The sequence below is a fragment of the Acomys russatus genome, chromosome 21, assembly GCF_903995435.1.
Source record: "Acomys russatus chromosome 21, mAcoRus1.1, whole genome shotgun sequence".
In the NCBI taxonomy this organism is placed as follows: Eukaryota; Metazoa; Chordata; class Mammalia; order Rodentia; family Muridae; genus Acomys; species Acomys russatus.
This window is the reverse complement of record NC_067157.1, coordinates 27,673,737-27,689,607: the sequence shown is the minus strand read 5'-3', so window position 1 is coordinate 27,689,607 and position 15,871 is coordinate 27,673,737. Positions and strand designations below refer to the sequence as shown.

The 15,871-nt window shown below is 38.4% G+C and overlaps 1 protein-coding gene across 1 annotated transcript in view; it reads right to left on the bottom strand.

Annotated features, from left to right (window-relative positions):
* Positions 1-15,871, bottom strand: part of Lama2 (laminin subunit alpha 2) — a 570,793-nt gene that overhangs the window by 67,516 nt on the left and 487,406 nt on the right. Inside the window, 4 exon segments of the mRNA XM_051164111.1 lie at positions 59-64; positions 1,508-1,690; positions 3,161-3,277; positions 11,744-11,846. Of these exon segments, the coding sequence (XP_051020068.1) occupies positions 59-64; positions 1,508-1,690; positions 3,161-3,277; positions 11,744-11,846 (409 nt within the window).

The following is a 15,871-nucleotide window of genomic DNA, read 5'->3' as shown; positions in this document are numbered from 1 at the left end:
GCAATAAGCAGAGAAGCAAGGAAGTTACTAGAAAGCGTAGAAATGAACGTATACATACTGATTTCTGCAGGCAATTTCATATGGAAATGAAACAAAAAGAAATTAGAAAATTCACGAGGAAATATTTTCTATGGGTATTATAAAGTATCACAAAAGTGGCACTTTTAAATAGATGCTCTTTTTAGTCAGATTCTTATGGACAAAAGCACACAGAAATATGATCAAAATGTATTGCATGAGAATTTTTAATTAAAAGAAGAGAAAAATTCCCTTCATTATGCTGTCCATACTGCGAAACTGAGATAAAAAGAAAATATTTGATTACTATTTACTAATGTATGCTCCTTTTAGTGGAGGACACAGCTAAACAAGGAACCGTATTATGACAAGGCCATCATCAGCTGACAGTTAATCTAAACCAGAACAAAATGATACCTTAAATTATAATATAAGTGGACTAGAATGGCAAATTTCCTTTAAAAGTATTTTCTCCTGATTTGGAGGCATGTGTAGGATCTAGAAGAGGAAACTAGGTTGGGTGGCTAAAACCCATAGGATGATCTCTGGGTCTACAGAAAAAAGTAACGTTTGCATTTATCCATTTTCTTCCTTGAAGAAATCGTAAGGGGTGAGCTTTTTTTTTTTCTTCTAGATCATAAGTACATAATTATGTCTTTACTTTCCTCCTTGTCCAGGAAGCTCTCACAAGCACCCTTCTGAATCATTACCACAATAAGGTCTCTCTTATCATCATAGTTTACAAATGTTTATATACCTTATAAAAATAATTGTAGATAGTTTTTTTTTTTTAAGAAAAAAAAAAAAAACTTAAGCATTTCCTTTAGGGAAATCATATACTAAAATACTATCTCATCATGTGATAGAGAAGGAAAATATTCTAAGAAATAGCAATGTTTGTTGACTAAATTTAATTAAAAATATGTCATAAAAATATAAATCATTACACTAAATTTTTCATATTTCTCAATAAATTTTAATTAAGATAGTGAATTTGATGCAATATATAAGAGATGTGAAGTTATACTTGATATAAAGTAGATAAATGCTTTCTTTCCTAGAAATATTAATTGAGTAGACTCTAATAATACAGAGAAACCTCAAATTTTAACGCATTCTAAAGTGGTATCTTACTTTAACAGGATGGCCAATAAATGTGCACCTTAAACTCCGTGTTCCATGCAATTCCAATCTTAACCATATAATCACCCATGTATAACTGTAGTTTCTATTACACTAATGGATTAAATAGTTTTGGCATATACATACCAAATAGCATGTAAACATTGAGAATTCCTAGCCTCTCCTTGATTGGATAAGATTAAATGAGAAAGGCACCTAAGCAGGACTGGGAGACATGGCTGCTGGAGTGGCAGGACCTGCAGTGAGGGTTTGAAGGCTTCCTCAAGCTCTCTCTCTCATGAGTCTAGGCTACTTTCATGGTGCGAAGCAATACATGACATTATTACAGTGAGAAAGGAGATCTTACTGTTTTTGGAAGGATCTTTCACCACAGCATTCGTTCTGGCCACGCTATCTGCCAGTTTTTTGTAGTTTTGCTTCAGGCCGTCAAGGTTCTGGTGTAGATCTTTGACCTGGGCCAGGACAGCTCTCGCTGTGTCGTTGGCTTGTCTGGATTTGTCTTTGACAGCTTGCAGCTTAGCAGCCGTGTCTGTTGACACAAGTGGACATGAGAAAGAAAACAAAGAAACAACATTGGTGTTTCCATCCATGCTTGGCAGAGGGAGGCTGTGGCCAGCTGACCTCAGGGGCACATGCACAGAGGACAAAGGCTCAACTGTGTTTCAATCAGCTGTAGCCAATGAAGCAATTTTTTTTCAGGTGAATTAAAATTTCTCCAGGACCTCTGTGATAAATATCCAATTAGTTTTTTAAAATAGCAAAGTGATTATTCTCTAGGTTCATTCTCTATTTACATGGTTCATGTTGCTGCATCAAAACTAGAGTTAAGATTTAATCTATCCATAGTCTATCCATAGGAGGAAAGTGATTGTGTTTTCCTTTTGGGATAGACTTCCTGGGACTGTCAGAGCTTATGTTTGCATGTTTCTATTTGTCTTTTGCATTGACACTTTACTAGGTTCCAATTAGTCAAGTATTTCCACGAAAAGTTACTCAATAAATGAAGGGAAAATGTATTTAAATTTTAGTATTTCCTATATTGTATACACATATGTCTTTATTTCTGGATCATAATTTGTATGTAAAACATAGTTCTTGTGGGTTGAATCCAAAGTGACTTTTGAAGGTCACTGTGTTAAAGGACTTGTAGGCAGAGGTGAGACCTTGGGAAGTGGATGAATCTGCCGATGGGTCAATACTTTCATGGCATTATTGGGGTGGCAAAAACTGTGGAAGAAGGCGGCCCGACCAGAGGAAGCAAGCCCCAGAAACTATGCTTTTGAAGTGTTTATATGATTCTCGCCTTCTTTCTCTGGCCATCTCTCTGGTTTTTTTTTTTTTTTTTTTTTTTTTGGCCAGTGTGACAGAAGTAGCCTCTCCTTTGCAGCATGCTCTCACCACACGTAAGTATTACAATTCACTGTAGCCTGCTAGTAAAGTATAAAACCAAGATCCCTGAAAAAATTTGCACTGTCAGAAACAAGTCTTAAACAATAATTTTAAATATTTTTAATGGGTTGGACAATATGAGAAAAATGGGTTTACCATGAATGTTTTTGAAATCTGGACTAGCTAAGGAATTCAGTTTAGCCAACCAAGACATGGCATGGCCGCAGGCTCTTTATCTGTTGTAGAGATTTTAATGAATCATGGCTTTGTGGTAATGTATCAATATACAGAGAACAGTACGTGTATGATCTCGTTCTTTCCCACTAATACCAGAGTCCTTAGGCTGAAACAAAGTGACAATATAATATGGAGCCTATATTTTCCTTTATAGAACATGTTCCTATATGTGCCAGCTAAAGACAACAAAAAAATAGGCACTATCATATTGATAAATATGGTTCTGATTCTCAAGAGAATAATTCATAATTAAGAAACCCTGTATCTGTTTTTCATTACAGTGGAAATGTGATGTTAAGGGAAGTAGTGAGCGCTATCATGATTCTTTTGTTTCTTCTCAACTGATGCAGAGTTCAGGGGCCCTGATGCTCACCATCTGGAATGGCTGACAGCTTGCCCATAGTGTCATTCAGAGCTCTCAGGAGATCACCATTTCTAACGTCAGCGGTCTCTAACCTGATTTTCAGGCCGTTTAGATCGTTGTGGTTTTCTGTGAACATAAGCCCAAAAGAAATGAAATGATTTACATTATTCTTGGATGTACAAGTTCAATTTACTAAAATATAGTTAACAAAAAGCAAGAAGAAAGATGTAATTCATTTATTACCATCTATCCATTCACATATCTCTGCATTATATATATATATATGTGTGTGTGTGTGTGTGTGTGTGTGTGTGTGTGTGTATGACGATGAAGCACTTTAGAATGTTTAACCATACCATTTTCCTCTTTGCATATGCTAGTATAAGGCTTAATTTGATGGTTTTCTATTGGTTAGTAACCTCTGAAATTTAGTCTTCTAGTGCATTTTTGGATATTCCCTTGATAGCTTTCCTTTGATTTTTTATTTATTTATTTTATTTTTTTATATTTTGGTTTCTCAATACAGGGTTTCTCTGTGTAGCCTTGGCTGTCCTGGACTTGTTTTGTAGACCAGGCTGGCCTCGAACTCACAGAGATCCACCTGCTTCTGCCTCCCGAGTGCTGGCATTAGAGGCATGCGCTACCACGTTCAACTCTTCCATTGATATTTATATATTCAAATTTCATTATCAAAATGCATCATTGGGGTAGGTGGTCAAAATCTTATATATAATCATAGGTAATGGCATCCTATTTCAGTAAACACCACTTGGTGTTATTTGGAACAGAAATAAAAATTAAACCCAAGGAAAAGCAAGACAACTCAGATAAACCTGTCATTTTTTTTCCACAAAGAAAGCAGTATTTTTACAAAATCTCTCAAAAAGATTTCAGTAAATTTTTTTTGTCTTACTACATTAGCTTATGCTATCTTACATTCAAAACCAGGTCTTCAAATGATGATTTAATATTAAATGTGTACATAGATTTCAGCAATGCCAAAAATTAATATTTAATTTTTCCTAAGAGATCTCAAAGCTTTTGACATTGCTGGAATCCTTCTGAGGTCAAATAAACTGTAAGAGAGAGAGAGAGAGAGAGAGAGAGAGAGAGAGAGAGAGAGAGAGAGAGAGAGAGAGAGAGAGAGAGAAGTTTGAGTAAGAATAGCCCACAGCGGCCACACCCCCTCCAACTTGAACAGTTGGTCCCAGTGGCTGTTACTGTTTAGGGAAGTTATGGACATATTTGAGGAGCAGCTATGCCTTGAAGGAAGAAGCTCATCACTGGAAGGATTTAAGTGGTTTTGACCTTGCTTGACTTCCATTTCAATCTTTCTACTTTCAGTGTGTGGAAGAGAATGTCATCTCTCAGTTACCTACTCCTGTCACCATGTCTTCTTGTTTACCTCCATGCTTCCCCTGCCATAATGGACTCCCCTCTAGAACTGTAAGCCAAAATAAACTCTTTCTTCCATAGGTTGCCTTAAGTCCCTGTGTTTCATCATGGAAATAAAAATCATTATACAATATCTGAGTATTGAAGGAATTCAACACCTGACTTCTTTTCTTTCATCGTTTATAAATGGCCAGTTGAACTGGAAAAACAAATTACATAAAATTGCCTTCACATATAGCATTTGCCACTTCTGATTGAGTAAAGTGGACATGTCTTGGAAAAAATAATTGTCACTGAGAACCTGAATGTCCCCATGAGCTAAGGAAATGGAACTGTAAATATTTCACATTGTATCTTACTGAATGGGTTTAAATTTCTAATAAACATCAAAATATTCAAATTCTCAAGCAATAAAGATATTCAGGCATAGTAACAAAAAAAGCCATAATTTAAAAGTCACTACTGGGTTTATGCCATTTTCTGCATTCTCACAGCAAAGGATGAGTAAAAAATTCTACCTATTTTTCAGGAGAAAGAGTAAAGAATATTTCTGATACTCTATAAATTATATTTCAAGGTTATTATCTTGATCCTTTGCTTTCAGTACTAGAGATAAAACAATGTATATACAATCCAAAAATAATGTACACACTCTGACCATCCTGATCTTGATATTTTAGCAATTCGACCCTGGCTTCTTCTTAATTTTCCATTCTGACAATGTCTACTTATTACTTAGTCATTTCTGGAACATTATAAAACAAAGAGAATGTTTTTATAGCTTTGGCAGTAGCACTAGGTAGGCTGCAGCTGGAGAGAGTGAAGCCCAGATTCTGAGATGGAAGACACGCAAACAGCAAGAAAGAGAAAGGTGAGCACTGTAGTGTTGGCTTGATGCAGAAGTGATGTGAGGCTTAATAGAACCACAGCCATGACATGACAAAGAATGTGTGGTCCAGCTTAAATTATAATGTGGTGGAGGAAACAGACCTACAGTAAAACAAAATCCTTATCTGCGTCTTCTAACTTTTGGAGAACAAGAGGAGGACACAAGCTGAACGTATTGGTCTGACTTTCCCTTAAGCCAGAAAAACATCATCCAGTCACAGCAGCCGCATCTTTGTCTTCTTTCTGATGGTTGGATCCACCAAAGCTCAACCCTCGCTCCCTTTAGACAACAGTGTTTCAGGCATGAGCTAGATAAAGACAGAGCTCATAAAGCGAAGGAGCAGCTGAAATAGCCCAAGCCGAGAGTGAGAACATGCTAGCCAGTGCAACTGCCTTTGTTGCAAACACCATGATTCATAGTCAGACCAGATAGCCCTAGCCAAAGATGCTCACTGGGAAGGGTTGAAAACAACTTGTGCAGGCATCAGTGCTCTCTCAGCTTTCCCATGTTCCAGGGACAGTGCTGTGAGTCCTCTACACCTGCTCTGGGGCTCAACATAGTTTACGTTCTCTGCATTCCATGCTGCTGTTCTCTGAGGTAGGATGTATGGAGAATATGGGGAAGTATCTGACATGGATCGTTTAAGAGAGAGCTCAGCTTGTAATTTGGGCCAAAAGTGAGGTAAGTACTTCCTTGTAAAAACAGACTTATCTCTTCATTTCCTTAAGTGACTACATGTAGTAACTAACACAACAGAAGCATTAGGACCTTCTGACTAAGAGTTCCTTGTTCTTATTTATGTCAATTCTTAAGTGATTTCCTGAAAAACAGTGAAAAAGTTTTCAAAACTCAATAATACCAAAAGACTTTGAGCAAGAGTAGCAACCTGATGTCATGACTTCTCCCTAAGGTCATCTTCTTCGACGTCATTGTGGCTGCTCATGCTCCAACATACTTTTTAATGTCACTAAACACACTTATATGGTTATTTATTGAGATTTCCAGTGTATATCTTTGTTCTACATGCCATCGTTCTTTTGTAAGGTCTTGCTTCCTTGTATGTCTACACATACACATTCTTTTGGAAGAGTCAATTCTCCAATTAAACCAATGCAATCATTTCGTGTTGTTCTTGACCGTAGGTTTTATTTATTTATTTATTATTTAGAATAATAATTTTATGTTTTTTTTTTTTTTTTGCTGTGCTGGCAGTTGAACATAGAGTCTCACGCACACAGGGCAATACTATATCACACAGGGGGGAGGAGGGCTATATAGCGTGGTCATGTAAACTTCAGACTTGAAATGTTGGCTGGAGAACCTGGCACAAACCCTTAAAAGTTGGCTGTTCCTTTAAAGATTAAATACAACTGCAAAGACCTAGCTTACTCTAACTGAAGTAATGAATCCTTTTTTCAATGGTTCAAAACTTTCTTTCTTTACCTATCTAGAAGATATTTTTAAGAGAGAAGTGCATATTAGCCACGTCGATATTACCAGAAGCAGCTGTTTTTCTAAAATTTATATCAACTCCATTTGTATACATAAAATGCACTGAATTAGTTATATTAATTTGTAACTTATACATTACATATAAAATATACATATAGCCAGGGTGTGGTGGCTCACGCCATTAATCCCAGCACTCAGGGAGGCTGAGGCAGGTGGATCGCTATGAGTTCAAGGCCAGCCTGGTCTACAAAACAAGTCCAGGATAGTCAGGGCTACACGGGGAAAATCAATCTCAGAAAACAAACAAACAACAACAAATCCCCATATGTACAGCACATGAATATATGATTGTTTACAGTATACAATTTTATAATTCCTCAGATATATGGAACCTTCAAGATGTATATTTGCTGTGTTGTCAATCACGTGTCATGATAAGTCAGAGGAAAAGTTGACATGGGATCTTCTGCATCACATAGCACTGCTGTATCACACGCTTCCTGAGCCAAGTACAGAATGTGAAGTGAATCACAGCAGAATCTTAATCTAGTATGTGGGTTGCTCATTTTTCCCCAAGATGAAAATATGTCTTTTAAATATTAGGCTTTTATTGTAGTATATTATGCTATTTTGGCCTCCTATCCATTTGGAAGTACACATATATATTATATTTGTACATTTTGCAGTATTTACAAAGCACTCATTGATGAAGCAGAAAGCATCCAAATTAGGTCGTCTAGAAATGAGTTCAGTGACTGACAGGTCCCTAGTAGATGTTAGCTACCACTGCTGTGCTTTTTCCCCCTCTAGAGGATCACAGTAGACCCCTCTGACAGGGGGGAGAAACACACGGGTAATAGGTTCTCTAAACGTTTAGAGAGTGGGTGATAGGCTCTCTAAACGTTTAAGATGCGAAGAGAGGTGGTTCTTTCTGCACCTAGATTAATAAAACTAAGTGACCATATTGTATTCCTGACTGAGAGCCTGTAGACTTGTTTTATCTCACAAGAAAATTGAATTCGAAAGCCTTTAAATAGGACAGGTCTCTGGTTGCGTACAAGCCCCATCATCCCTTGAGTCATCAGAAAATTGAGGCTATTTCTACTTATCTTCACTATGTCCAAACTGATTGGTAAATTCCTTTCTATCTCCCAGAATCCTGGATTCTTGTTCTGAACATGGAGCAAAGCCCATGTATTTCCAGGCAGGGCCACCAGGTGTATTGTGGTGGACCCTGTCTCTGGCTGACATGGCTCTGATGTACTGCCTTTGGTTTGCTGACACAATGAGGCAGAGACTGAGCAGGCAAGTCTCACTCTCAGGAAGCCCATTTGCATTGCTAAGGTCTCATGTTGAAACTATTTTGCTCTTTCTCCTATGTCACTTGTAACAGTGCCATGGTATTCCTATTTGTTAACAGGTATATAAGATATAATAAAATAAAACCTCCTTAATATAAAATAATAACAGAACCTCAGCCATAAGATTTGCAGATGTACCAATTCCACTGTCTCTACACTTTTTGGATACAGTTATGTGGACTGCGTGCTTAGTACCTGCTGCACCACAGTACCAAAAGAAGGTATTGACTTGGTGTGGTAAATGTGAAATGCTGGGAACACGGTTTTTCCCTGTTCCATATATTGCACAGTACTGTATACCTAGAGATTCTTAGATTTAATGTTAATATAGTCACATACTTATTATTCTTGAGCTTAGAATAATCTTTTTATTTCATGTCAGCAATCTCTAGTTTATGGAAGGATTATTTATTTTCTAAAGTAATTAAATAATTTCACTCAGCTTGGGTAAAGCTAAATATTAGAGCCAAATTAGGAAGAGAATAAAACTGAAAAGTGGCTCCAATAAGATGGGGTACATAAGATCTTAGCATTCACATGGTTTCCACACAGTAAACGACTTCATTCTTTGCCATGTACGTATCCTCTGAGGACCCCAACTGACTATTTTATTGACAGAACTTCTTGTTCCTCTGTAGAGTGGTATTTGCCTGGTGGCATTAATTCATCTTCTGACCCTTTCAATCGGCAGTTTGTCCCTCATATCTCAAATCCATCAACAAGATGATTGTTATCTCCACAGACACTCAGCCCGTGCACTGTAGACCTGCCTTCAAAGCTCAAGCATGTGCAAGGGCGAATTTATTTTTAACAGATGTATATTCAAAAATTAAAAAGCAAAACAAATTGCTCCTGGCAAGTTCAGACTCCCTCAAGGCAAGGACAGCATAAAAATGGCAGAGAGCAGCAGTAAGTCATTTGTGACCAGAGTCTAGGAACAAACCAAGCTGCGCTGACTTGAGCAAAGCAACAAATTAGAAATATGGACGGCATGCTGGCCCCACCATTTTTATTCCCTCTAACTCCAGGCGCCACAGTGAGAGAAATGACTAAATCTCGATTTTAATAGCTGCTGTCAAGAGTTCTGCTCTGCAGGGCCTATTTCAGCAGCTCCTCGTGGTAATATATGGCATTTCCCTGATTAACAGCCATTTTATAACCCGTGTAATTGGCCACAAATCAGGAGAATGTCATAACGTAGCAAGAAAACATTCCCATCCTCGTCATGGCCTTGGCTTGGTTTTCTGGGGGGGGGGGGATTATTCCTTGAGTAGTTTGTGGGTTTTCATTACTTTAAATAATGTACTACCTGAAGTGCAAAGAGGCATTTAGACTAATGAACATTTCTGTCTCCTAACCCTTTCTGCCTCCCAAGCCCTCAGCTTTTCTAAATGAAACAAAATGGAATTGTGTCTTTTTGTGTGTAGTATTAGGATTTAGGGGAAACAAAGGCAAGGGCAGGGTTGGAAACATTGCAAAGTTTGCTAAGGTACCCAGTTCAGGAATTAAATCTGAGTGAGCACCGCAAAGCTCAGTACTCCAAATAGAAGCATTTTCATTATACATACATACAAACATACATACATATATACATACATACACCCACATATATAATGAAATTATACACACACATGCATATATATGATACAGGGTTATATATACTCCGTACTGGCCTCAAACTTCCTATGTAATCAAGGATGGCTTTGAACTTCTGATCCTCCTGCCTCCACCTCTCCATCGCCTAGATGACAGGTACACATTGCCACACTCAGTATATGAGTCCAGGGACTGAATCCAGGGCCTCATGTGCAATAGGCAAGTGATGCTACGTCCTTGTCACTTCCACTTTTGTAATGTCAAAGTTAATACAAAGAAGATTCGTGAAGAATAATACATTAAGTGTTTGAATAAAGACAGAGTCTGGCTCTGCATTTGTATACTTTCTTTAAACTCTACTGCCCTGAGTAAAACTCTATGCTCTAGTATGGGCATTAAGTAGGAAAAAGTGGCTGCAAAGGGTTTGGATTGACACTACTTGTTCAGTAAGAAAATAGAACTTGGCTCTTTACAGTCCTTCTTCTGGCTGGAGTGGTCCTATTACCTCCTCAGAATTACATAACTAGAACCTTGTGTGTGGCAGAGTCCAAAGCATTTGGTATCAAAGTGACAGTTAAAATAGAGATGGCTCTTGTAGTTCTGCATCAGTTGCTAGGGGAGTCCAAGACAGCTTACTTTAAAGCATGCCAAATCTAAACTGTTCCAAGCTTTGTGCTTTCTAAGAAAGGGAAACAACTTAAAAACCTGTTGTCACTCACTTATAACTTATTAATTATTTAAAATTACTAATTATTTCATAATTTGAACTAAGCAGTACACAGTACAGTATAAGTTCAATGTTAAACAGAACTTATGTCTCTTCTGAAGAATATAAAGTCTATAACATCAGAGATTTGACAGGCCTGTGAGAAAGATTGCACTGGCAGGGTAAGTGTGAATTAGGTATTCCATTGTTTCTTAGAAAAGATATATCAGCAAAGATTTTTTTCATACAAAGTCTCACAGTTATTTAATTATTGACTGATTGAAAAACTAGGGATGGACTCTAGGATTTTGTGTACAGTAGGTGAGTCCTCTATGGGTAATTCATGTCCCCAAATCAAGAATTTATGTAGGCTGGGTTGAACTTGAACTTGTAATTCTCTAGCCCTTTCTACCTCCAGCACCCTTGGTGCTGCTAACTAAAATGTGATGCTTTCATAGAAGGTGTTTTGATGAGAAATATGGGAGAAGGAGCAAATTTAAGGAGACGGAATGTCACTACTTGGAATGACAGCATGTGTGAGGGTCCATGTGTAGCAACACTTGGGAGGTAGACACAAGCCATGAAATGCCAAGGCATGGACTAGAGGAACCAGGAAAAGCACCGAGAAACAGGAGATACTTGAGTGAGATGAAAAGTACCATAGCTTACATTGGCAGCAGCCATGTTCATAAACATTAATGCTGTATCAGAGTAGACATCATTTTGTTCGCTTTTAGGTTTTAAATTAGGAATAAAAATGCACAGCTATTTTGTAAGTACTTGAAGACTTCGGAACCTATTAACAAATTTGAAGATTTTACAAATACTTTTATGCCACACATTCCTAGCTCATTTTTTAATCTGAATTTTATTTCCACAACCATATCCAAGTTGACAGGTAGAGTTTGGCAGTGTAGACATTTATCACGCTAAATATTTCTGTTTTAGGTAGGAGGAGCAATGTTGTAGGAACTAGGTTAAAATTATGGAATGTTGCTTGGTGAAGCTTGAAGCCTAAGTGTTGTCAGGCTTGTGAGAAAGGTCACTTGGTGTGTGTGTGTGTGTGTGTGTGTGTGTGTGTGTGTGTGTGTCTGTGTGATGGCTCACAATTTCATCTTTTAATAGTGCGCTATAGTACCCTCCCATTATAACGCTATTAACCTTATCATAATAGAAACAATGGCTGCACTCACCTTCCACATCATTTGCTAACTTCTTGGCCTCATTAAGGATCCTGAAGCTTTTCTGAAGGGAGCGTTTGGCATCTTCCTTTAGTAAGCCCTGGGGTGTTGCTGCCTGTGGGTAGAAAGAGAGGTGTCACACATTAACCCATGGAGTAGTAGGACATGGAAGGCAGCACATGTCAGAGCGGACTTTAAGCATCCTGGATTTAGAGTTGTAGATTCCATGACTAGACGCTGTTCATCGTGGGCTGAGATGGCTTGCAGTGGGATTCTTCAGACTTTACTGTGTCAGGTAAGTAGAGAAAGTGGGGGCTGGTTGAGGTGCTCGGGACCCCAGAGATGAATAGGAGAAACCAGGAGAATGTGCTAAACCCCTTCCCAGATCTAGCCAATGGTCAGAATATTCTCCACAGTTGAGTGGAGAGTGTGATATGACTTTCTCAGGTACTCTGGTGCCTCACATTTGACCATGTCCCCTGGAGGGGGAGACCTGGTGGCACTCAGAGGAAGGACAGCAGGTAGCCAAGAAGAGACTTGATACCCTATGAGAATATACAGGGGGAGGTAATCCCCCCCAGGAACAGTCATAGGGGAGGGGAATAATGGGAAAATGGGGGGGGGGGAGGAATGGGAGGATACAAGGGATGGGATAAACATTGAGATGTAACAAGAATAAATTAATAATAATAAAAAAAGAAAATATTAAAAAAAAAATTAAGGACACAAAGTGGCATTCTGACTCTGTGACTGAAAGCTGAACAGTTGCAGGACATCATCAAAGGCTGCAGAAGCAAAACAAATTAAGAACTAAACCATCCACTGACTTTAGCTCTCACCATACTTTATATTTACAGAAGAAGCCTTCCTATATTGCCAGGGTTGAGATGGAAATAAGCACTAATTTCTTTCTAAACAGATCTCAAGTACCACTGCAAAGCACGGACTTCTAACTGAACATCTGGAACCACAGGGATCCCTAACAAAGATGTATTAGCTCAGGCTTAGATATAACGGAGCGACACAAAGATAATAGATCTGGAAAGGATGGCTCAAGGTCCTTTCTGGTTAACCATTTACATAGTGTTTGCTTTTGAGAAACCATTGCATAATGCATATATGCCAAGAGATAAATCAAATGGGATCTTATGGGAAAGTGTTTCAGAGTACAAAGCTTGAAGAATGTTAACTGCCTATGGTTAAACGTAGATATCCAAATTTGGCTTATTCTAGACATGACACTCTTCAGAGGCGTTTGCAGCGCCCTGGTGAATACCGTTTTCAGTTGTGCTGTTTCAGCACAAAGCCAGGAAAAGAAGGCAGAATGTGGTAGGGTTGTGGCCAAATTTGTTTTAATGTGTTAATTAAGTTTTTATTTAAGTACTTGATTGATCATGAGTCAGATCAATGATACAATATTATGATATATGCCCAAGGGTATTATAAAAACATATGCATAAATAAAACGGGGAAAGGCACTCTGGAAGGACAACCTTCGACTAGAAGTCTATGGAATTTCTGAAAGACGGGAATTATTTTTTTAATATTTTATTAATTTATTCATATTACATCTCAATTGTTATCCCATCTCTTGTATCCTCCCATTCCTCCTTCCCTTTCACTTTCTCCCTACTCCCCTCCCATATGACTGTGACTAAGGGGGACCTCCTTCCTCTGTATATGATCATAGGGTATCAAGTCTCTTCTTGGTGGCCTGCTATCCTTCCTCTGAGTGCCACCAGGCCTCCCCATCAAGGGGACCTGGTCAAAAATGGGGCACCAGTGTTTGCACCACTCAACTGTGGAGAATGTCCTGTCCATCAACTAGATCTGGGTAGGGATTCAAAGTTTACTGCCTATATTGTCCTTGGCCGGTGCCATAGTTTGAGCAGGACCCCTGGACTCAGATCTGCGCATCATAATGTTATTCTTGTAGGTTTCTAGGACCCTCTGGATCCTTCTATTTCCCCATTCTCCCGTGCTTCTCTCACCTAAAGTCCCAATAGAATGTCCTCAAGAGGGGAATTCTTAAATCCAGGTTTTATCTTAGGCAATGATATGGTGATACCACTTATATGTTGTTTATCTTGGGGAGAAAGTAAGTGCCAATGGGAATTGTACTTAGAATAAAAACATGGCAGATACGTACAACGGAATTTTATGTGGTTATAAAGAAAAATGAGAATAAAAAGAACATGGCAGATACGTACAACGGAATTTTATGTTGTTATAAAGAAAAATGAGATTGTGAAAAATTTAAGAAAATTGATGGCCCGTTTAATACACACACATATATATTATTTACTATTCTTATATATATATTCTCTTATATATGTGTGTGTGTGTGTGTGTGTGTGTGTGTGTGTGTGTGTGTGTGTGTGTGATATAAAGCTAGAGAGAAGGCTTTGAGACAGAATAAAAGATCTTAAGGGTAGCAGAGAGTCAGGAAATGAAAGTATAAAACATATGTCAAGAGAGAGGAAGTGAAATTACTCAGGGAAGAAAGGGACCAGAAGGAGAAGAGAAAAAGGATGGGACAGTGAAAACGAAGACAGACAAGAACAGAGCAGATGTGGATATGCTACACTGAAGCCAACTACTTTATATACTAACTTGAAAATTAACAACCATTGAAAAGAGAAAAATAAGTGAGCTATGGTGGCACAACAGGAAGGATATGCTGAATTGGGAAAGCAGGAGGGGGCGCAAGCTGCAGGTCAGCCATGCTATATCTAAAAGGAAAAAAAAAAAAAAAAAGGCAAAATGAAAATAACAACAGTAAACTGAATGACACAAATTCCACGTAATTTACTAAAAGAAGACAACCCTCAGGGTATTCAGCCAGGTATATACTTATTACAATGTGCATACCATTATTTGCCTGATTCTAAGTTTTCTGAATCAAAACACAGCAACAATAAGATATTACAAGGAGAAACCTTGAAAATTATCTAAGGAGACATGGAAACAACAGAAATGACATCTGACAATCGGTTTGACAGTGGAGAACAGGACAAGAAGACTGAGCGGAGAAAGCATTTCTAAGGCTTAGGAGGCCAAGACAATTTGGAGATGGTCTATGGCCATAGCAGCCAGGAGGCAGCTGATCCTGCCTAATCTCAGAAGCTAAGCAGGGTTGGAGGCTGGTTAGTACTTGGATGGGAGACAATTTGGAGTGGGAGGTCTAATGCATGTGGGTGGAGTGGTTTGTGACAGAGGAGAACATTATTGTGCTGAGACATCTCAGGCTGAAAATCCAGAGAAAAATACACATTTTTTTTCTATGCCATTATGGGGGGTGGGGAGAGAGATAGAGACAGACACAGAGACAGAGACAGAGACAGAGACAGAGACAGAGACACTCAGAGAAAAACAGAGAGCGAGAGACCGTGCATGTTGGAGGATAAAGTGCAACCTCTTGTGTCATAGCTGTCATTCCTGAGAGCTGCCACCACTTTTTTTTTTCTTTTCTTTTCTTTTTTTTTAGATTCAGTCTGTCTCCCATTGGGTTTGAACTCTTGAACTCCCTGGTATGGTTAGGAATGAGTCTGCCTCTGCTTCCTCAACCTAGGGAATACAAGCAACTATGTTTAGCTAAGCATTCTTAAGTGTGGGTTCCAGGGATCAAACTCAGGTCCTTCTGCACAGAGTGACCTAAGTCAACCTTAACACCATCACAATAGAAACTGTGAATATACTATTGCTCCTTTTGATTCTGTTCCTGCACCCACATCCACACTTTCCCTCCATTTTTAAACATTCACCTTATTTCAAATATTATATTTTCACCTTACACAGTCTTCGATGAGTATAATAATTTAGTGCAGCCCCCTTGTTTTTTCCAGCTTCTTACATTTGAATGCATTTAAATATTCCTCTGTGTTGTGGATCAGTATTTGATTGCAACTGGTGGGCAGTTTCACTACTTGGATGTGCCTCAAACTTTTTATTCATGTATCACCTGATGGTTGTATGTTTTTTTCTAGCCCTGCATATTCTAAACAGAAGTCCTTTGACTATTTTTGCATGATTTTTTTGTATTAATGTGTTGTTTTTTATTTCCATAGGCGTGAATACTCTGAAGTGGAAAGACTGGCTCACACGTAGGTATAGGCTTGAGACCTTAAGAAATTGTCAGCA